This window comes from Myodes glareolus, chromosome 7 (assembly GCF_982192425.1).
Source record: "Myodes glareolus chromosome 7, mMyoGla1.1, whole genome shotgun sequence".
Lineage (NCBI taxonomy): Eukaryota > Metazoa > Chordata > Mammalia > Rodentia > Cricetidae > Myodes > Myodes glareolus.
Genome location: NC_142032.1, coordinates 64,652,927 through 64,676,461, shown reverse-complemented (window position 1 = coordinate 64,676,461; position 23,535 = coordinate 64,652,927). Strand labels below are relative to the sequence as shown.

Below are 23,535 nucleotides of genomic sequence, written 5' to 3'. Positions count from 1 at the left end.
TGGATGCATCTGCAAAGCCACCCAGGTCTCCTATAGTCCTCGCTGTTTGGAGAAAGGTTTCCCAAGAGGATGGGTGGCTTTTGGGAGAGGACTCTAAGTTTCTTAAGTAAAGTTCCTGTGTCTCTGGAACTCTCACTGCTTGCCAGCCTGCTGCTAGCCCCTTTTACCTACTCTGTCCACATTCATGCCCGAGCAGGTGGTGTTGACTGACTCTGCCTGTACCACCCCTTCTAGAATGGAGTACCAGGCAGCTAAGCAGCTAGAGTTCAAGGTTCATTTTTCCCAGGTTTTACAGAGCCAAGTGGTTGGGCTCCCCAGTGGCAGGTCTGGATGAAGTTTTAGCACTAATTCAAGGACATTTGTATTTGAGAAAATGTCCCCATGGTCTTCCTATCATGCTGCTGTACAGATTCCCACAGAAAGGACAGGCAGTGTCTCCAGTCATGGGGAGAGGACCCAAAAGTATAAAGAAGGAACCCTTTCAGCCATAAGTGAGGCACCCGCAGTGTCTGGTCTTTTAAACACCACTGTCTTTGTGCCACCTACCTCCAGGTATTAAATGACACAGTACCAGGGCTATCTGCACTGTACTCACTGTGGGCTCTGGTCTTACCCGAGGAGGGACTGCTGCAGCCACTTGTCATCTGCTGTGGGTGCTTTTCCCTTGCACAGTTGGCTTGTGTGTCCCCGCATGAGGGCTCCTGGCACTGGTGTGCTGTGGTCATATAAGTTCTGCTGGGCTCCTATAAACAGCACCCTCCACAGTTTTCTTCTCAAAGCCATTGGGATGGGACAGCATGAGCTACATGGCTATAACACCCCCAAGGAAGCCTCCTCCTCAGGGAGGCCCTCACAACAAGGCATTGAGGTCATTGGCACCGGGCACGTGCTGGCCTGGTATGCTGCCTGACGGCTGTGGCTCTTCCCTCCATCACTAACTCTGGTGTACATCCCTTCCCACTTTAGAAGCCTGGAGCTCCTTGTCTCTGCTGTCATTCTGGCACTTGCAGAGGAGTGGGAGGAGAATCAGTAGTTTTTAAACTGGATTATTTGCTCAATAAATAAATGAATATCTCTTAGATCTGTGCATTAATTCTTGGAGGGCTTTTGAGGCTCTCTAAGACCTGTGGATAGCTGCTGTTCATTCAGCCAGTAAAGCTTACCTTTACCTTCTGTATATACTTTATCATATAAGTAAAGCAAATGGTTAAAAAAAAAGTGAAAAACAATTTATTAGTGTAGATTTTAAAAGCCCATTTAGTGAAGCAAAGGTTGTAGCTCTGTGATTAAAGACCCCATATCCTTATGATTTTACTGTTACCAACCCAGTATGAATATTCCATGGCACATGGTCCCACTATCCCCCTTGAGAAGCCTGTCCCACTGCATCTCCCAGACTCACACTGTTCTGTCTACTGTCATGCTCTATCATGTGTAATCTTCTGCCAAGAAAGAAGGCAAAGCACCCCCCACACACACACCTAGGACTGCCTGAGGACCCATAGGAACCATGCGGCCCAGCCAACCCATGCTGACTGGAGCATTGCCTATGATGACTTCTGGGGGCTTCTGACTGGGACACCAAGTCAGCCGCTTAGAGTGCCAAGCCTTTCCTATCTTCACTTCTCCTCTCTGTGCTTGTCCTTCCTGGAAGGACCTCAGATACCTCAATGTGCACACCTGCAGACCAGCCGGGGCCCAATTACTCTTAGGGACTTCTGTACCCTCATTTCTGACAGGTCACCTCCAAGTGACTTTCATATTTCTGAAAGGCAGAGTAAAGAATGAGAAGAGTTAAGAAATCAGAAGAGTCACAGACAGATGTACCTATGAGTATGAGGTATGCTGCTCCGGATACAGGATGCCCTCCCTGCAGGAAAGTGTCTTCTGGAAAAGCAGACCTGGGGCCGAGGGAAGGCTGGTGCCTGAGGTACCCGACACATACAGCTAGTTTATCTATAGGTGGCTCACCTCCTAAAATGAAAGTGGAGATTGATTTTCAGTGCCTGGCCCAGCCTAGACTTTTGCTTTGTTTTCTTAGGCCACTGGATCCCCATTCAGAACAGAGCCCCCCTCAATTGTCCTGCCATCCTGGACAGGCAAAGAGATTCCAGTCTTCCAGGGAATAGGGCTCATTTGATAGCCCTGCCCTTTGGGGTCTCATGCCATCACACTGGCTGGCAAGATTCATCAGAGGTTAATTAAATCCATCTCCAAAACAATGAAAGGCCAATGAGCTAAGCCCAATCTCAGTAAATTAAATGTATAAAATGCAGCCATTGTTCATCCTGCAGGGAGGGCGGGCTCAGGCTCTGGGGTGCATCCAGGAAGGGACCAACTTCTAGGCTCTTGGAGCTCTTGGAGCACAGTAGAGACCTGCTTGTCACTTGCAGTGAGGGAGGAGTGTGGGGATGGGATGGGTGGCCTGTGAAAGAGGCTCTGTGTGCAGAGCTGTGAGGCACTGCCCCCAGGAAGAGCAGCCTCTTATGTTTCAGATGCAAATGAATGCAAACATGCTTGCAGAGCAGAACTGAAAAGATGATACTCTGATCAAATTTGGCACCGCTTAAGCCATAATTAAAACATACACAAATTAAACACGATTATCCTGCCGTGTAACAGGACCACGCGCCATTACTCTAATTAATAATGCAGCCTCCAGCAGTCCTCTTGCTGGGATTGCTTGGAGGGTATGTTTTATGCCTTGCACAGTGGCAACTGGCAGCTGGGGTGTTCAGCTGGCCTCGGTGACGCAGAGTGACAGCGGTGCCAGCCGTGCCTGTCTCTGCATGGTCTGGGCTCACCACACCTGCTGCCCATCACCTCCCTATCAGTGGTGGTGATAGATGCATGTTGGAAGCTGGTCGTCTTTCACAGTCTGTTGCCAGTGCTGACAGCTACATGCTTAGGTGCCAGCTGTACCTGTTGTAGAGCAGGGCCCAGTGAAGGCACCACTGTCTCAACACAAGCCTTCCAGAGGGTCCCACTCCTGGGACACGGTACAGAGTGGGACTGAGGTGATCTCAGTGGTGGCTTGCCAGCTGTGACGAGCACTTCAGAGGATCCCCAGTGTCACACCCACAATGTGATGAAGACCATTGCAACAGTAAGCCAGCGCAGGCTGCCTGGTGTCCAGACACTACTGATATCCAGGGGCTCCTGAAAGTTAGTCAGTGAGGTAATATTGCACCTGGTCATTACTTTTGGTGACTCCACAGGACCCCCTCTGAGAGCCCCTTGCCCTAGCCAGTAGGCTATTTTTGCGTGGGGTCCAGCTGAAGTACTAGCTATCTGTGGTCATTGGGTTCTTCTTGACAAATCCTCTGCTGAGCCCCTGTGTGCACTGCCTACAAGTACTGTGGGCATGTTCCAGACCATAGTAAGAGGAGCTTGGACCTAGGTGCTAGCCAGTACATCCCCAGGGGCTCAATGAACAGGAGCAGCTGGGGTAGCTGTGTCCACCCTGCTGTGTGTGCACAGCTGTGTGATTTGAACAGGGGTAGCTGGGGTAGCTGTGTCCACCCTACTCTGTGTGTACAACTGTGTGAATTGAACAGAAGTAACTGGGGTAGCTGTGTCCACCCTGCTCTGTGTGTACAACTGTGTGAATTGAACAGGGGTAGCTGGGGTAGCCATGTCTACCCTGCTGTGTATACAGCTGTGTGACTTGAACAGGGGTAGCCGTGTCCACCCTGCTGTGTATACAGCTGTGTGAATTGAACAGGGGTAGCTGGGGTAGCCGTGTCCACCCTGCTGTGTATACAGCTGTGTGACTTGAACAGGGGTAGCTGTGCCCACCCTGCTGTGTATACAGCTGTGTGAATTGAACAGGGGTAGCTGGGGTAGCCGTGTCCACCCTGCTGTGTATACAGCTGTGTGACTTGAACAGGGGTAGCTGTGCCCACCCTGCTGTGTTTGTGCAGCTGTGTGAATTGGCCAAAACTAAGTCCTGTTTCTCAGCGTTTCAGTGATTGGCCATGGCCTTACCTGGTGAGCCTTAGCAGCCCTTTGTGATATGGAGCTTTCTCTGTCTTATGGAGAGTAAACAGTGGGCATTAAGACCTGGCCTTCATGTGAAGTGGGCACTGCTGTGTCAGAGTCCAGTAGAGTTCCTATGAGCTCTTCAGGGCCTGCTTTCCCTGGTTAGCAGCCCTCAGAATTCTATCTAAAGTCAAGAGTGCAGGCAGATCTGCACCGTGGCTCTCACCAGTTCCTGTAACATTCTGCACACTCAAGTTCGTCCCCTGCAGTGAGTCATAGTAGCAGCCCTTCTTTCTCTCGAGCTAGGCCTCCCACAGGGCCAAGTGGACATTTCATTCCACCTTTGCCTGCAGGAGATTGGGCACTTAGGTGGCAGGAAGCCTGGGACATGGGGCCTCAAATAGGGTGTACACAAAGTACCACCCAACTTGAGAGCCCAAGAAGTTATGGTGGTAACAGAATTACTAACTAAAATCATTGGATATATTTTTAATAACTCTGAAGGAGACCTAGTTGGACCATTTCTGAATAGGGGTGACAGTATCAGCCATATCACAGTAAATTATAACAACAATTTGGGATTTGTATTCAGAGTATTTACTTCTGCAAAGATCAATTTGCATGCCTTGATTAGCCAGTGTTTCTATTCCAAGACCCTATTAGAGGAGCTAGATCTTTGGACTGAGACTGCTCAAGGACTTGTCTGGCTGCATACTTATGGTCTGTCCTGGCTCTAAGAGCCTGTGGGCACTCTGCTCTGCTTTCTGTCCATCTTTCCCAGCTTCATGGTCCTAGGGACATCCTGAAAGGGATCCTGCTGCAGGCATACCTCCAACCAAGGCAGAGAGCTTGACCCACAGGACCAGCACAGTCTTGTGAGACCCTTCTGGACCATGGGCGTGGGTGCCTGCTACATGTGAGCCTCAGCTTTTGCCCGTACTCCTGTACTATCTTGGTGAGGCGAACAAGTCACTCAGGCTCGTTAGTGCCATGTCCACCTTTGTCCAGCTGCTGCAAGCAAGCCATCTCAGGAGAGGAGATGACAGGGTCTTTATGATACTCGGTTTCGTGTGCATGGTTGACAGTGTCCAGCAGGGAGAAGGACAGAAGATGGGCCTCTGTGACTGCTGATAGACAGTTCCCCAAACAGCATCCATCGCTGATGCTCTTGTGTGTTGTGAACTTTGCACAGCAGGCCTTTATGCCCCGCCCTGTGACCTACAGGGATATCAGGCTATCCGGTGTTTCCTCTACCATCATTGGTAACATCTTCTGATATCCAAAATAGTGAGGCTCTTCAACTGGACTTAATTTGTTTGGAAAGTCAGAGGAGCTGAACTGGGGTGATGGATGGGGCCTGCCTGAAGGAAGCTCCAGTGGCCAGACCTGCTTTGCTCTCAAGTCTCCTGTGTCACATGAAACCCCATTCCAGAAAGCTTAAGAAATCATGTCAAATCACTGAGGGTAGGCGGGTCAGACACCACAGTCCTGCCCCTGCAGCCAGTCTACTTCCTGTTTTAGGTGAGGCTATCCTGCTATGTCTCCCCACCCAGTGAAGCCCACTTGAACTAATTGAGGAGCTCTGGGACACTCAGCTTTTGGATCAGTAAGGATGTTTTATGTGCTGTGCCTTGTGGGGCACCTGAGAGACCACAGATGTGATGTGGTGGGCCTGAGCTGCCACAACCACAGGTTGTAATGCTGGTGTGTATATATGTATGTATATATATACATACATACATACATACACACACACACACAGTTTCTACAGCCTGGCCACAGACAACTTCCCTATGGAACAAGTCACCTACTGACTCCCACCTCGACTTCAAGGGAAATGAGGGTGTGCAGGTGCTGGATGTGGCTATATTCATGCCCAATGTATGAAAGGTTGGCGGGGTGAGTTCAGTACTGTTTGTATGTGCTATTTAGTCACGAGTTTTTATAAGACACAGTTAGACCTGGTGTGATAGTATCCTTGCCAGCTCCATGATGGTGCTGTAAGATTGGCAGTGGCTTCTCCACAGGGTCTCTGGATCTAGGACCCTGTTCTCTGCCACAAAGGGCATAGACCAGCAGTCAAGATTAGCATCTCTTATGTGTGTGCTGACTTCTGATTGGGATGCAGTTCATGTCAGGGAATTTGTTTGGCTACTGTTTTCTTATATTGAATACAAGTCTTAAAACCACCTGTTTCCATTTTTGGAGCTTTCACTTGAGTGACTTGCCAATCAACCTTATTGTCTACTCCATGATATGACTTGAAATAATGTCCATGGATACCAGTTATCAAGGAATGGCTAGACATTGCTTATTTGTGTTTTAAAATTCAAGTGGCTATCGCAGGACAATGACAGACTGTGAGGCCTGTCACATTTTAACTTTTAAATCTCTGGTGCCTGTTTCTCAGTGACCTACATCCAGACCTACAACTTCATCCACTATTTTATGGCTGAGGCAAGTATGTTTTGGATCCGAGATGCCCAATGTCTAAGCACTCTGTGTCAGCGGCAGCAGCCAAGGAGAGCTTTTCATTAGCATTGCCAAGGAAATATTCCTAGGAAAAACATTCTGTTAAGTTAGCAACATATTATGTAGTAGAACCCAAATTTATATTAATGTTCAGTATTCTAAGAGAACTATTTTTAACCTATATAATGGTAATTTTCTGGGTCAGTTCTTCATTTTGGAAACATCAAAATGTGAGCTTAGTGATAAGAACTGTTCTTTGATACGTTTCAAGGGACATCTATGTGGAACTGTCAGTGTGTCTAGGAGCACTTGCTATGAGTCCTTCCCTCCTTCAGTAGAGTGTTGGATTGGCTGGGAACTGTCTATAGCCAGTCCCTTTCTGTCCTACCTGTCCGTCATCTCTGCCCTGTGATGGCTTGTGGAGCTTTACCTCTGTACATTTTCTTGACCAAATTTAGCTAAAAGCCTTGGGTGGGAAGAAGAAAGACTGAAGCGGGTGGATGTCTTGTGCACTGTCCATGGTCACCATTCCAGTGAGAAGCCTGTCCTAGGCTCACATGCTCTTGTCAAGGTGCCAACTATACATAGAACTCCTTGGCATAAGCAGTTTCTTGCCACACACCAGCTGATATCTGTCTGGCTCTTAGACCAGTGCAGGTTCATCACATGGCCTTCAGTTATCTAAGTCAGAATGGGGTTTACTTGTTCAGGAGACTTCAAAGACCATCGTACCCAGAAGTGTCCCATAGTGAAAGCAGAACCTTCATTGTTAGTGACCTGTGCCCTGCTGACTGTGTCTCCTAACCCAGTGGCCCCCTGCACAGAGACTGTGGTCAAAGAGATTCACAGTCACCTGCAGATCAGGCAGAGGCTAGGAAGGCATGTGAGCCCTGCACATGTCCACCTGCGTGTGTCTCACAGCTGTGAGTGGCAGTGTTCGTGAGTGGCATTAATAGATTCACCTGCAGTTAAGATGGGATATGGCCACCGTATTTGTAACTGAATATGAATGCTGAAGGGGTCTTGTGAGTGACAGCATATGTGGACAGAGTCAGGAGAGCCTCACTTGGCATGAGCACTTCTGTGTCCCTGCGCCTTCTAGCCCCACTCTGTGCCAGCACCATGCAAAGGGAGCAGTTTGCCCAAGGGCTCAAACCTCCTTCAAAGCTCCCGCTCCATTCACAGCACAGTGGAAGGCAGCACAGCCATTCTGGCTTCACTCCCAGCCTTGCCCCTCTTGGTCTGAGATGCTGCTCCTCTCTAGCTAAATGTGCTTCAGTTGTTGCCTCAAACCAGAGTTTCTACATAAAGTTTTCCTGTCTTGAGTCACCACTGTTGTTGGAAATCTTAGAGATTGTAGCTCAGATGTCACTAAACTGTAGTACTATGAAGCAAAATTCATCTTGGAAAGAGCGAACAGACTGTGGGACACACAGCTCAGATGGATGTGAGGGCCCAGTATAGCCCATCACTAAAATGTGTGATGTTGTTCTGGCCCTGACGGAATCCAATTGCATGCTACTGGGATAGACCTCCCTCCTCCCTGCTGTAGACATTGTTTTAAGGCTCATTTCTTTTTAAAACATCGGCTTTCCGACATTCCTAGGAACATCTGTGTGTGGCTGAAATTTGGCCGGCCACAGCCATCCCTCACCCCTTTGTCCCCAGGCCTTTGTTCCTGATTTCACGCTATCAGAGGGTCTGCATGTTTTCTTGCATAAAGTTGTCAGAAGAATAAAGGCTCAGGAACAGGGTCATGTTTAGAGGATGGGCATGAAAAATTGGTAAAATGTATCTTTAAGCCCACCCACCAGCTGTTGCCCACAGCAAGTAAAAGCAGGCCCGTGTGAGGAACAAGCACCCTGCACTCTACCTGGAGTGGGTCCATGCTAAGCTCCACTCCTTCCTCCCAGCAACCCCACTTCTTCCTTCCGCCATCATGCCACAGGCACATGCCAAACCTGTGAGTGCCAGGCAGTTCATGTGCCTGAGCCAAGCACCATTTTCAAGAACAAGACGTTCTCTCCTAACTGCTTTCTGTGTGCAGACAGACTTCTGCTGGTTACAACACAGAACTAGTCATGCCACCATCTGATACCTTTACCCTTGGAGAAGCCTCTGGAACTTGGTATGACCACCCTGGAATGAGGATTGCCAGATGCTAGCCTGAGGCTGCCAATAGATGGATGTCCCCACCACTGTGGGAACCAGAACGGCCTGGTTTTTAGTGGCACAGACTGTGTCTAGGTAGGGGAAAAAGCAGATGTGCCAAATAAGGTTTTACTACAGGAAGCTGTAGGTCTTGGTTGCGTGGTGCCCAGCTGGCTAGATGGGGTTCCACAGAGGTGGAGTTGCTGCCTGTGCTCCATCCAGGCTGTCTCAACACAAATTGCTAGTGAGGCGATATCCTAAAGCATGGACAGGCTGGGGATGCTCCATCAGAAGAGTTCCCACTGAAGTCTTGTAGCTTAAAAGATCAGGGGATGTCACAGCTTCTAGGAGTAGGCTTGCTTTGTCATTTCCAGTTATAAGGAGGTTTTACCCCTGAGGAGTGTTGCTTGTTCTTTGTGTGACCCTCAAGTATAAGTGTTTCTGTTGCCTGGTTAAGTCTCAGTGCTGTCTCTCCACCCTTGGCTTGACAGAGCAACCAACGTCTCCAGCGAGGGAGCCCTAGAATCTTTGGTTCTGCTAACTCATGAAGTATGCATTGAAGTACCTGGTCTCCTGGATTCTGCAAATGGAGTTGCAGACATGGTTCTCTTCAGGTTCCACTTGGAGTAGGAGGGATGCCTAATCATCCTGCTGGTGGTTCAACTCCTATCCTGCCCTAGAATTGCTGCCTGTGATGTCTTTTAGGGGGTGTCACTGCTTTGTGATTAACTCTTGACCCACCCCTCACCCCACAAACCTTCTTGAAGAAAAGCAAAAAAAAAAAAAAAAAAAAAAAAATAGTGAGGCCAGGAGGCTCCGGGTTTCTTAACAGCCTGGGGACATCTGGCCTCTGGTTTTCATCTGCTGACTAAAGTCAGGATTAAACCTTGCCCCCACTGCTTTGTGCAGCTACTGGTGAGTGACAGGCTACCTTAGACAATGGAGGCGCCAACCCCTCCCAGAGCACAGTCCTGGGCTGGACAATGGAGTGTCTTGTGGCTTTGCAAGGTCCAGAGCTGTCCACCAATCTGCCCATGTCTCCCCTGGGGCAAATTCTGAGATGCTGTGCTCTAGCCAGAGGCCAGAGAAGCAGGCCCAGTGAAGAGTTCATGCTAGCTGTGTTCCCCCTCCCAGATATTCAGGAGTTCTTGGAGAGCTGCAGATGCTGATGCTGGCCAGCATGTGGCTTGTTGACTTAAGCCCTGGCTGAGGACTGGGGCCTCCATCCCCTCAAAGAGTTCCTCACTACCCTGGCAGAATCACTCCTGGGATACCTCCTCCCTTTGCAGAGATGCCAGGGGAACCCTGGATGTCATGAAGGGATAGGCACCCACCTGGAGCATTCATCCATCTAGCTACCAGCAGATATCCTGATCTAAATAAGAGACAAGCATAATATAGCTGTCGTGGAGTATGGTGGATCATGCCTTTAATCCCAGCACTTGGGAGGCAGAGGCAGGTGGACCTCTGTGAGTTTGGGCCAGCCAGGGCTGTGTAGAGAGACCTGTCTCAAAGCAAGCAAACAAACAAAAACTTTTAATGGTCAGCATGCACTGAGCCTATACAGGTTTATTCAGGTCTCAGAACTAAGAGGGAGAATTAGACTTAAGTTCCCATCCGTAACCAAAAAGCTATCTCCAATAGACTACCACTTGCAAAGGAAAAATTAATTCTCTCCAATGGAGTCTCACCGAGTATATAAACCACATTTAAAGGTATGCCCCATGCCCAGCAGTAGATAGCCAACACAAAATGAACTCGATGGTATTTTTGTAGATTTTTTTTTCTCTTATTGGTTTATTTGATCTTACTGGTCTTTTGTTTGGATACTATGTTTTCCAATTTTATGTTTTCATGGATTTTGTTTTTGAGTGTTTGTGTTTCTCATTCCTTTATCATTGTTTTTTATTCTGATTTGTTTGTTTTTTAAATTTTCCTGTTTGTTTTCTAAAGAAGAGGGTAGGGAGGTAAAAAGGATCTGAGAGAAAATGGGGGAGGGGAATATAGTGTATTCAATTTTTCAATTAAAAAATTGCTCTGTTGAGGAGTGACTTTAACACAAATGCATTTACTATGCTTTCTGGGTGAACAAAATAGGCAATTTGGAAACACATTTGAATTGTCTCTGCCTCTGAGGAGTGAAAAGACCCCTGGTTCCGTCTTCTGTGTATCCCCTGTTTCTATTCTGGCCTCATGAGCCGTAAGGGGGCTCCCACATCTGGGCTCTATCTACGGTTCTACTCATCACTTCTCAGTTTAGCCCTGGTCCGTCTACTTTCCGTGCTATCTTTCTGCCATGGCCACCACCCTTCTCACATTTCCGTACCCCTTGCCTCGGTTCCACTGGCTTAACCTAAAGACAGGGTTCTCTTGTGGCCCTCATTGCTTCATGTAGCTGCTACCACCTCCATGCTTCCCAAAGGCTCCTGCAGCCCCTCCCTTTGTACTCAGACTCCTACCCCACCCTGGCCTGCCTTTTTTCAGGCTGTAGTTTCTTCCCATCTGCTTTGCTCTAACCACCTTCTTATTTCTCCAAGAGCCTCATTAGTTACCTGCCTGATACCCAGCCAGTGTCAAGGGTGCTGAGACCACTTGGCTTCCTGAAAAGCCCCACAGTGTGGCAAGGAGGCCCATGTAGCATGTCCTGGTGGTCAGTGGACACAGGGCTGCAGTGGGCACTTCAGCCCTGGCACCAGAGACCAATAGAGAATGGTGGTGAAAGCTTGACCTAGGAGTCCCTGTCTGCTTAGCCCAGGGCTATATGATCCTTCAGAAACCCATCTGCCATGGCAAGGTACAGAGGGAAACCTGCCCAGTGAAGGCCATTTTGGACTCTCAGTTGCTGACAAGCATGCACCAATGTGCTTTTTAAAAAAGTCACTGGCTTTGGGCTGGTGTACTGGGTACCACAAAGAGGCTGCAGTGTGGCTTGATTTGTTTTGCAGCTTAGTAGCTGGGGAACTGCTGGAGGACAGCCCAGCCAGTTACTCACACTGAGCTTAGAGCTGCCCTGCTTGGATTCCATTGCTGATAGGAAGTGTATGTATTTTTACAATGTGCCTCAACCACCATTATCAAGAATAGCTCCAAAACTTGCAAGCATGCTTGAAACTTTTCCCAGGTCACCAAAGCAGATTCCAAAGTGTCCAGAGGCCATTTGAAGGTGGCCCTGGGACTGAGAAACTATCTCCTCATGCTGTACCCTCCCCTGCCCCTATAAGGAGATAGTGTGGTTAAGGACCTTTGGATGAGCTGCAATCTGGTTATTCTGAGGTTTGAGGCCGGTTGAGGCAGACTGTCACTATCTAGTCCCAGGTAGACCTGTGTGTCAAAAAGCACAGATCAGGACCAATGAGACAGCTCAGTGAGTGACCAAGGCTGATGACCTGAGTTCCATCCCAGGAACATAAATGGTAGAAGAAGAGAACTGACTCCCACAGATTGTTTTCTTGTCTCCACATGCATGTGGTGACGCACACATATCCACTCACATGTGCACACACACAAGTAAATGTCATTTTAAAGATTTTTTGCAGGGGGAGGCAAAGGCAGGCAGAGCTTTGTGAGTTCAAGGTCAGGCCTGGTCTATATAGCCAGAGCAACATAATAGAAAGACCCTGTCCCGAAGATGGATGGATGGATGGATGGATGGATGGATGGATGGATGGATGGATAGGTAGGTAGATAGATAGATAGATAGATAGATAGATTTTTTTCTTAAAAGGAAAGAACAGTAGATTTTTCTTTTTTTTTGGATAGATAGATAGATAGATTTTTTTCTTAAAAGGAAAGAACAGTAGATTTTTCTTTTTTTTTGAAAAAGTTGAAAGTAGAATTTTTTTTAAATTATCTTTTGAGATTTACTTACTTTACGAATATTTGCTCTATCTGCATGTACACCTGCATGCCAGATCCCCTTATAGATGGCCGTGAGCCACCATGTGGTTGTTGGGAATTGAACTCAAGACCTCTGGAAGAGCTGCCAATGCTCTTAACCACTGAACCATCTCTCCAGCCCCTAGATTTTGCTTTTCTAAACACTCTTTTGCATTACATCTGAAAGACTTGGTCTGCTGTTAGAATCAACAGTTATTTGTCCTTAATAGAGTTTTGATCCCTGTGAGGAGTTTGTGACAGCTGATTGGAGGAAACAAGCAGATTTAGTTCCTGGGATGAGCTGGCCAATGCCTACACTCACACGAGGGCATCTGATTACTAGGTAGCTTTGTGCAAATCTAATGAGCTGTAAAAATTGTGTGGTTTGATAGCACACAAAACAGCTGTCTGCTGCTGTCACCAGTGTCCTGGGCTTGGGGACGCCAGGCTAAGCATCATGCTTTGGTAACTGTCTAAGGAAGAAGAAGCCAGGAAAAACATGTGAACATATCCTTGGCACATGGTGAGCCCCAGCATCTTCTCGGAGACAAAACAGCCATTTAAGGGCTAAACCAACTCTTCCAGTGCCCTGTGGTGCAGCCTTTGGTGGTAAAAAATGGATCTTAGATGGTTTTTAAAAATAGCATTTGGAGTATTTCTTCTCCTTTCAAAAGAGTAAAATCCCTTCCTTAGGTTGAGCCGGAAAGGCTGGGCCTGGCAGCTTTCTGCATGAGTGGTCACGACTTCCCGGGTTTGAAAGGCCAAGAGAAGGCCGCTTTGCCTGCTCAGTCCTGATGGAGCCTTTACAACCTGTGAATGGAGAGGTTCCATGAGAAGGGATGTGGGAGAAGGGGGCGGGGTGGCTGGCTCCTGCACAGCTCTGGGGGACCTTCAGATGTCGATCCTTTGGGAGCTGCCAGTTTGTCGAGATAAAGCAGGGTTTTTAACAGTTGAGGGCAGATGCCTTCAAGGAGACACGACCACGCATTTCCTGAACCGTCTTGCAGTGGCCACAATGGCCCTCTGCCTGTGTGCCCCCACCCAGAGCCTTTCCCCCATTCATAGAAAGGAGCTTAAGCCACTTAAGCGCATTAGCATCAGGATGGGCCAAGACCTCCATGGGATGCAGGGGGCTGGGTGGCCTTGATGCCCCTGGTTGTTTGGGTACTTGTCCTAATCCTCCACAGTTCCAAGGCAGCCAGACTGATTTGTGACACCGAGTCCAAAAGCCACTTTGGGGGCTTGGCTGGGTTAGCTGATCTGTGCCCTGAATGTCAATGGCCTGGCCTGAAGTGTGCTTGGGGAGTGGCAAGCCTGGGCTGGAATGCTGCACATAGGGCTGGCTGACTGTACTCATCCCTTGTCTTCATGCACCTTATAGGATGGGTGCTGTGTTGGCACAGCTGCCTGGGAGCACCTGAGGTTTGTGCCCAGCGGGTATCTGACACCTCAGTGGGTCCCAGGCAGGAATGAGGGTGCAGAGCCCTGAACCTAAGCAGTTCCTCTGGGCCCTCACAGCAAAGACCCCCAAGGGATCCAGCAGTATAGAGACCTTAAAAGGTCAGATACTTCCAGTAAACTGATCTCCTTATAAGTAAAACTCATTCTCTTTGTTTAAAAAAATAAAAACTAAAAATGTTTCATTTACATATGCCCCATTGAGGACTATCACTAGCCCCAAGTAGCTCCTCCTGTAACCCCAGCCCAGGTGACCAGGCTCTTGCTTTCTGTTTGACTTGACTGTTTATACACATTTTTGTGTAACTGATCGATTGGCTGATAAAGTAGCCACCCCCTTTATCTTCGCCATCAAGGCAAGAGGCAGTTACTGAGAACCTTCATTTGTCTAAGAGGTCTTTTGCATTTGGCTCTAGGCATCTTGTGTTGCATTGTCACTTGTGTCTGTGAATGTCTTGTTTTCATTCTCCTTGTCAGCTCCAGGCCCCTGTAGTGTATGTATTGGGGCACAGCAAAGGGGGAAGGGCAATTGCTTCTAGTGGCTCCTGTGCCTGGCAGGCGGGGCAGTCCCCAACTTTGTCCTGCCTTTGGGGAGTGACCTTTTTGACCCCTTCCTGCATATATTTAGGCTAATTCAAGCAGGCATGAATTTAATTATCAACCAATGCTCTAGCTGGTTGTTTTTGGTTCAGGAGCACCAAAAACCGCACAGCCAAGCATGCAACAAGGTTAGTAGTTGCTCCACAGGCAACCTTCCTTTGGTGGAAAAGGCTGTCTGAGCATTTGCTGACTTCATCAGGTTACTTGCTGCTCTTTTATCCTGTTACACCCGCCATCAGTTCTCCTGACTCCTGGCCAGAGCCAAGGACTTACCTTTTGCGATTCTGACCTTTTGACCGTCTACCTCTGGACCTCCTGGACTTAGTGCCCTATGTCATGGCCCATACTGCAGCTTGATAGCCTTAGCGTGCCCCATAGGGCTTGGGGAGGCTCAGGATAGACAGCACCAACAAGGAGTCAGCCCTTTGAAGGGCTCATCTTGCTGCCTTGCATGGACACTGCTAACAAAACCTTGCTTCTTGGAGAAGCATAAGCGTCTTGCATCTGTGTTGCACTCTCAGCCACACTCAGAACCTTGTACAGCCCGGTTGGAGGGCTTTCTGAGGAATAGCCCATAAGGACTGTGAAATCCTTGTGTCAGGAACACTGATCTCCTTCCCTTCCCATTGGACATTGGGAAATCATTGATTATGGGCTTTGGGTGAAACCAGCTGGGGCAATGGGTGGACAGACTGGGACTGAGCACCCTTGTCTTCTTGCAGACTCTCTGTACAAAGGCCACGATGCAGACAGTCCGGGCTGCTGATACCAATGAGGTTGTAAAGTTGATATTTCGGGAGTCAGACAATGACCGGAAGGTAAGTGGCTCATTACTAAGGGCAGCCACCAGCCACCCCCAGCCTGAGGACTGGGAATTGTGCAGGGCACTGAAGCATCTTTGACCCGGCAGGTTGTGCTCCAGTTGGAAAAGAAGCTCTTCGACTACTTCAACCAGGATGTCTTCCGGGACAACAACGGCACTGCGGTGAGTTCTATTTTAAGGCATATACGTGGTCATCCTAGATCCTTCCCATGAGACACTTCTGGCCCTGGAGTACCACAAGCACATCTACATGTGTCCAGGCCACCCAGAGTTCAACTTGAGTTCCAGGCTGACTTGGAGGAGGTGACTTATAGGGCTGGGCAGCCTAGGCTAGGCTGCCAGGATTATCATCCTGTCAATGGGCAGCGCAGTATTCCTATGACTGTGAGCACTGGAATCTCCTGAGTGAGAGAAGTAAGACCCTGCCTGCTACTGTGGATACTAGAGAGTCAGTCCATGGCCTCAGGTATGCAGCACGGGCTTGGGACCTAATTTTGAGTAGGGAGAGGCTGCACACATGTGTGATGGAAGTGAGCAAGTTCCTCATGCCCTTATGGGCTTGTGTATTCAAGGCCTACATGTACATGTGTGTGCTCGTGTGTGTGTGTGTGTGTGTGTGTATACATGTGTGTATGTGTACCTGAGTACATAAGCATATGTCCACATGCATTATGTTGGTTGATGTTTATGTGTGTGTACATGCACATAACTGCCTTTGTGTCATTTGTGTGTACAGGTATACATGTATAACTGTAGTGTATATAAGCACATGCATGTAAATTGAAATTTATGTCATGAATGTGCCATTCAAACCATCAAGAATAGGGCTACTGGGAAGGCATCTCTAGTCGTGGGGATCTGTGCTGATCTAAGCCACAAGCAGACTGGCACTTAGAGTGGCCTGAATGAACTGTTGTATGTATGTATGTATGTATGTATGTATGTATGTATTGGGGGCCGGCAGGTGCATGCCATGGTTAAATACACTCTGCTGACCGTTAAATACAGTGGTCACAGTATAGTTTAGGATTGGCCACAAAGGTAGAGTTTGTACCATAGAGATTGTCATGACATAAATTAGCTCTCACCCCCAGCTGAGCTCCACATTTACCAGAACACAGTGAACTGCGTGCCCAGCCCTCCATGCTGTAACCTCTCTTAGGAAGTCACACTAGCCCCTTGCTACTCATCCGGCCCAGGGTCCACCAACTCCTCCTACTATTCATGCCCAGCAGATGCTCCTCGAGAAGCCTAGTCCATCTCCACTGCTGTGGCAGGCCTGACCCACCGGCCTTGGGGTTGATTACTAACCTCATTCCTGCCACATGCCATGTTGACCTTGCAAGTATCCCTAACTCTACTCCTGCTTGTCCGTAGGAGGGCTTCATATAGATTCTCCCCAGAGTGTCCTTTAGCGGCCTCTGATGGATTCCTTTCCCTCTCCTTTGTCTACATCAGTGCTCCCTTTCTGCATGCTCAGTCACACAAAGACTGTGGTCACTGGTGGTTCCTGCTAGAGGGGCTTCCCTGGGGCGATGGTTGTGTTATTCTGCCAGCCATGCGCAGGTACAGGCCACTTTCCGGTTCACTTCAAAAGAACAGATCAAATTGGGTGTGATGGCACAGGCCTTTAATCCCAGCACTCAGGAGGCAGAGTCGAACTTGATGAGTTCAAGGCCAGGCAAAGCTACATAGTGAGCTGCTGTCTCTGAAAAGAACAAGAAAAGAAAAGAGTAGAGCAAGAACCCCTATGAGCCTGGGCACCTAGGTGGTATACACTGGCCCCTCCTACATGATTTCCAAGCTTAGGGAAGGCCAGGGGAAGGAGTTTGGGGGCCCCACCAGAGCTTGCTCTTTTGAGCCAGAGAAGTAAAGTCAGTTGGTACATTGCACAAGGCAAGAAACAAGTGAGGTCCCCTTAAGTTGAGGATGCAAGGGCCACCAAGGACACAGGATGCTTTGGAAGAAGCAGAGAGACAGATAGGAGACTCCAGCAGCTAAGGAGAGAACAGTTTGACCTTGGGCAGCACTGGGAAAGAGAATGGAAAAATGGGTCCTAGAAATATCCAGGGGTGTGCCACTGGGGTCTCAGGGCTCTATAAGGCTGTCTTGGCATCAAGATGAGAATTATCTGTGCCACTGGAATGACCAGCCTTGTTCTTCTCCAGAAGATAGTCCGCATTCAGCACACACTGTTCTGGCCTTTCTTTAAGGTGAAGTTTGAGTGGTTATTCTTGTAGTTCTATTACCACAAGACTATAAACAGGAGAGGCAGGAATTCAAGGTCATCCTCAGCTGCATAGAGTCTGAAGCCAGCCTGGGCTCCATGAGACCATACCTCAAAGAAACAAAAGAAGGGCTGGGGAGATTGTTCAGGTTAAAGTGCTTACCGTGAAGTAAGTTCAGATCTCCAGTGTCCTTGTTTTGTTTTGTTTTTTAAAACCAGGCTTGGCAGTGTGAATCTGTTATCTCAGCGTTGAAAAGGCAGAAAGGGGAGGCTCTTTGGGACTTCCTGGCCAGCAAGTCTAATTGAATCAGTGTGCTCCAGGTTCAGTGACAATTCCTGTCCCAAAATAACTTAAAGAATAACTGAAGAAGACACTTCACACTGAGCCATGGCCTCCATGTATATTCACACAGATGTATACAAGCACTCCAGCGCACACATACATAAACACACACAAAAATATTTTTTAAAGAAGAGGAAAAGAATACAGAGAAAGAAAAATTGCACTAGACATGTGCAGATAGATGTATAGACATGATACAAGTCTGACATCACAGACCTGGGAGGCGAGACAGAAGATCGCAGTGTGAGGCCACTGAAGGCTGCATAGTAAGAAAGGCCCTGCTGCTTTGTTTGTTTAATTGATTTTTTCAATTTTGCTTTTATTTGTTTGTTTTTTTGTTTATTCATTAGTCTTCTCTCATACAATACATCCTGACCGCAGCCTCCCCTTCCTCCACTTTTCCCAGTCATTACACCATCTCCCCTCTCCACCAGATCCAGTGCTCCTCATTTCCCTTAGAAAGAGCAGACCTCCCAGGGACATCAGCTTAACACGGCATAACAAGATGCAATAAGACAAGGCATAAACCCACATATCAAGGCTGGACAAGACAGCCCAGTAGGAGAAGTGTTTGAAGGCGTTGTTGTTATTGTCGTTGTTATTTTAAAAAAAAAAAAAAAAGTTTGAACACCCAGGAAATGTTTTGAACTTGACTCTCTTATAAAAGAATTCAGCTTTGAAGTAGGGAGCATTTCCACGGAGTGAGTTCTTGGCACTCATGCCTATCTGCCAGAATCTCACCCAAGAAGTCATCAGGTTTGCCAGGTTCCTGGAGCTCAAGTGGTGCCCGCTTCCAAAGGCTGCTATTCCGAATCTGAGACGTACTCTCAGAAATGTCCCGAGCATACTGCTAATGCCCAGCCTCTGCCCAGATTACACATATTCAGAGGAATTGGCCACCATCACTCAAGCCAGACTCTGAGTTCCTTCAGCCTAATGAGCAGTGGAGATAATCTCATCCTCATGGCCTGGTTGAACACGCTGTGCCACAAGCACTACAAACAAACTACCGTCTGCAGGATGGATGTGCCCGAGCCGGACTCAGCCCCCAAAATCCATCGCATCCTTCATCAACCACCGGTCTTGTACTCGTCTGACAGAAATTTAATTCAAGCTGGCTCCTGAAAATAATTATTGTATTTTAAGAGTAGTAATCATTGGCCGGGACATGATTGAATGTGTCCATGCGTATTGACTTTTTCTATGATTTATAGCTTTGTTTAGTCGATAGTCCCATCGAAATTGTATAATTAATTATAAGTGTGGCTGTCAGGGCTACAGGATGGAGTGCCCTGGTGAGGATTTGGAGAAATTAAATTTTCCTTGGCTGTCCCAGGGCAGGGCTTGGGAATTTTCTAGGTGCTTGGCCTGTTGGATAGAGATGTTTTCTGTGTGTTTAGCAACCGCCCGGGCTCCGGGTGCATTGATTTTCCAAGCCCTTTTTTTCTTTATCAGCGCGGTGTCCACGCAGCAACAGTGGAATTTGTGCAGCTGGGACGGCTCCTGACAGATGCATGAGGCCAGCAGCTGCTTTATCATTGTCCACACACATCGGGGCTGCTTTTCACTTTGTAATCAAGAAGAACGTTTAAGATACATGTGAAATTGGTTATCATGTTTGTGAAAAATCTCAAAGAGATACAAATTATCAATTCGCCAGCAGTGTGGTACAATTTCCAATCAGAAACTCCTCACAGTTGATGTCCTGTGTGGGTGGTGGCGGCAGCTTTAAACACAGTCATCCTGTTGATGTGGCAGTCCTGGTGCTTCGAGCATTCTACAAGCCAGTCACACAGGATCAGGGTATCACTGGCCTGTCAGAGCCAGCTGGTTGAGCAGGGACCCAGTGGCTCCCATCCGTAACTACCCTCTGTACAGCAGAAGCTGAGTGAATGTGTGGTCAGAGAGCATGCACATTCGAGCTCCAGAGCATCTATCAACAGGCAGTTCCAGCCTGCAGGAGGATGCAGGGCAGGGTCCATGTGTGTCTCCTCCAGCATGAGGCTGGGGACGGACTAGGGTGTGTGGGAGTAATGGGGATATGGGCAGAAGGACATAAGAAGCAATGACAGAAGACTTCGGGGTTCTTCATCTGCTGTTTCTGAGCTCCCTTACCATCTAAGCAGTTTTTAAAGTTCAAACTCCAAATTCACTATTTTTTCCTTTAAACATTACAAAATTGAGGAAAGGTTCTTTTAGAATAGAGGCCATGGTATGATAGTTTTCTCAGTACCTTGGTGGTAGGTACCTCAGGTCTAATACCCCAGATAGGATAGATAGACCCTGTGTGATCATTGCTAAGGAGGCCAAATCTCTACCACTCTGACCCCCTAACACACACACACACACACACACACACACACACACACACACACTCCTCCAGCCCAGGCTTTTTTCACACTGTTCTTTTCACAAACTTGTATATGGTTGTGTTTATTGGAGCATATGCCTGTGTGTACACACAAACTCCTGTGGACCTTGGCAATCAGAGGCAGTGACTGCTCACTCCTGAGCAACACTTAACCGTGCACAAAGACAGCACTTTATTATCCAAGGTTAAATAAGTCTCGTTGGCCTAAATTTCATCTCTGCAGGGTCCCTGTTTATGTTCCCAGCTTTTGTGTCCTCCTTCTGCGTCTAGAAGTCTGAACAGAGCCAGGTGGAAGGTAGGGCAGGCTAAGAGCCCACAAAGGAAGAAGACTCTGACCTGATGACTTCTGTGGCCCAGGCAGGTGTCATTCTAGTACCATGGGCCTCAGACCAACAGGTGGCCGCAGGTCAGTGAATGTCCAGCCCACAGCTTCCTAATGAGGACTCTAAAATTTGTCTATTTTCTGTGAGTGGATTAGAATCTTCTGGATGGTAGACCACATTCACAGCTAGAAATTTTCTCAAGCTTTGAACCAGTAAAGACAAGCTCACAGCCCCAATCAGCAGAGCACGGGAGAAGGGCTCTACTTTTGATCAAGGGTCTGAAGACAACGCCAGAGGCACAGAAGACCCACGAAAATGTCAGACAGCTGAGAATATAAAGAACTTCTAAGATCATAGTTGTTGAGAATAAATGGATGAACGTCCAGACTGAGTAGATGCTGCTGAAGACAGGATTTAAAAACTAGAGACTAGGTGGAGGAGTGACCCAGAAGCAGCACTAAAACTTGGTGTGGCAGAAGGTATGCAGCAGAGACAAGATGGGTGGACAGAGGGCCCCTTCCATCAGGAAGAGATCACCTGCCGATATTCACACCTGTCTATATCACAGATCCTCAGAAGCGGAGTATCCTGAGCTGAAAGAATGGAAAATCTAGACACCAAATGAAACAGAGCATTGACAAGAAGGAAGAAATTTTACAGTAACCTGAAGAAGTTGCCATATAAATCATGAAAAGGCATAAATCCAGAACCATGGCAACCAGAAGCAATGGAGTCATTTAATTGAAGAGTAGAATTCCAATCACCTCTCAGGAGCCTATTCAGGAGACCTCATGAGGTTGCATATCCTCCTTAAAAGTCCATAGTAAACATGGAAAAGAGAAGGGATTTAAGAGGGTGGGGTGCTGTGCTCCACCCAGTCTCCTGAAACTCCTCTGAGCAGGTACTTCTGTGCTTTGGGTCAATGCACCTGTTGCTTATTGTACTTTGTAGCTCTGAGCTGCCTCAGGCTTTCACCAAGACCTTTGGGGAACACTGGCTCCTGACTCACACTGGCAGCGCCTCCAAGCAAACTTGGTTCTTCCTGTTTTGTTCATATGATCAAGACCATAGTAGTGCCGAATGGAAGCCAATGTTGGAGCCAGGCCAGACAGGGTCTGAGGCCCTCTGGCTTGAGTCTGTGAATGTCCAGCATGCCACCACATGGCTGTGAGGTTATGATATTAAATAAGGAGGCTCTGTCTGGAGTGATAGCTTACCCTTTTTCCTCTCGCATAAACATAATCACCTCAGAGGGGGATTTCGACTGGCCTTGACTTGACCCTTACCCAGGACCAAGTCACTCTGGTTGATAGGAGTGGCACCCAGTCTGGTGCTGATCTGATGAAGGCAGCTCTGCGAGGGACAGGCAGGCAGAAGAGCCATGCCAGTGAGCAGGTAGCAGACTGGCACACAAGTAATTACAGTGTACACATGCTGGTAATTGCACATTCAAGAATGATGGATGAGGTGGGAGGAAGAAGTGGAGACACGGTGTAGTTCTGAGGGGAGCCCCAGCACGATGCCATGGCTACACACAGCTGTGGCGTAGGACATGATTAATGGATAGTGTCCCACAGGGTGTTCATGGTGACTGGACAGAGCCATGACTGGTGGGGACCTCTCCTTCCAGCAGGCGTAGGACTCTGATGGAAGCCTACTGAGGGAGCCAGGCTGCCTGCCACTTTCCCTGCATGCCAAAGTGAATATTTCCACCCTGCTGGCTTCTAGACTCTCACCAGTGTGCAGGCTCAGCCGCAGTTTCTGATGTGCTGAGTTGATTTTGCTCATTCTGAGGGTCACTTTCAGTTTGGACATTTTCCCCTCACTCTGGAAGGGATATCTAGGCCCCATTCAGGGGTGCATGTTTTCTGGGACGTATTTGTGTGTCTCATATGAGCAGGACCAGGCAGTCTGAGCACTGTTCTTGCTCTGCTCACAGCAGAAGCAGCTGGATGGTAGAGCCAGGCTGGCACCCCTGAGTCTCAGTAGTGATGGATCTTCTCTGAGTAGGGCAAGATCATGCTGGACGCTTGAGTCATTCCTGCTTTTAGGAATTTGCACACAACCCAGGTACACACAGAGCACCACCTTCCAGTGAGGAAATCAAGTGATTCTGTTTTCCTCTTTCTTTTCTTTAGCTCTTGGAATTTGACAAGGAGTTGTCTGTCTTTAAGGATAGACTGTATGAACTGGACATCTCATTCCCCCCCAGGTAAGGAGCCCTGTACCTGTTAAGAGCAGACAACTTTCCCAGCATCTCCTCAGGTGTGTCTGTGAGTCAGTGTCAGTGTGTGCATCCATGTGCGTGTGTGCACATGTGTCTGTCTGTATGTGTCCTCTGTACATATCACCATGGCATCTTGCATGTGTGTCTGTCTGCATGTATGTACCTGTGTTGTGTGCATCTGTTTGCATGCATACACCCATGTGTGTGAATTATACCTCCTCATGTCATTTCTATGGCCTGAAGAAAGGACCGGCTGTGAGTAATAAATGATTCTATATTTTTAAGACCCCTTTCCAATGTGAAAAAATAAAGTTGTAGATTTGCAGGCACAGGTTTGTGGGCAGCATGCTGAGGATCTCCGGAAACCTAGACTCACCATGTGTGGTTTGCCTGGCAGGGAGTTCTGAATCTACGTTTCTGAAGCAGATAAGTACTTGATGTTTCACTGTGGTGCTCCTGGAATCTTGATACCTGCAACAATGGCACTGGTTCCCTTGAGACATCCAGGGTCTCAGGGTGCTGTAGTGTAAAGCAAGGGGAAAGGCCTAACAGAACGTAGTGTGTGGTATGTGGTGGACCCAAGTAAGCTGCAGGCTTCCCCGCCATCTGCTGCAGCTGTGCCTTGCCTCTTGGGCTTTGCATCTGCCTGGAAACAGTCTACAGAAGGTGGCTCCTGAGGACAA

General features: G+C 48.1%; 1 protein-coding gene across 1 annotated transcript in view; it reads left to right on the top strand.

Annotated features, from left to right (window-relative positions):
• Inpp5a (inositol polyphosphate-5-phosphatase A) overlaps positions 1-23,535 on the top strand; it is a 189,244-nt gene that overhangs the window by 150,643 nt on the left and 15,066 nt on the right. Inside the window, exons 10-12 of the mRNA XM_087908310.1 lie at positions 15,261-15,356; positions 15,449-15,523; positions 22,764-22,837. Coding sequence (XP_087764436.1) covers positions 15,261-15,356; positions 15,449-15,523; positions 22,764-22,837 — 245 coding nt within the window. The remainder of the gene's footprint in view (positions 1-15,260; positions 15,357-15,448; positions 15,524-22,763; positions 22,838-23,535) is intronic.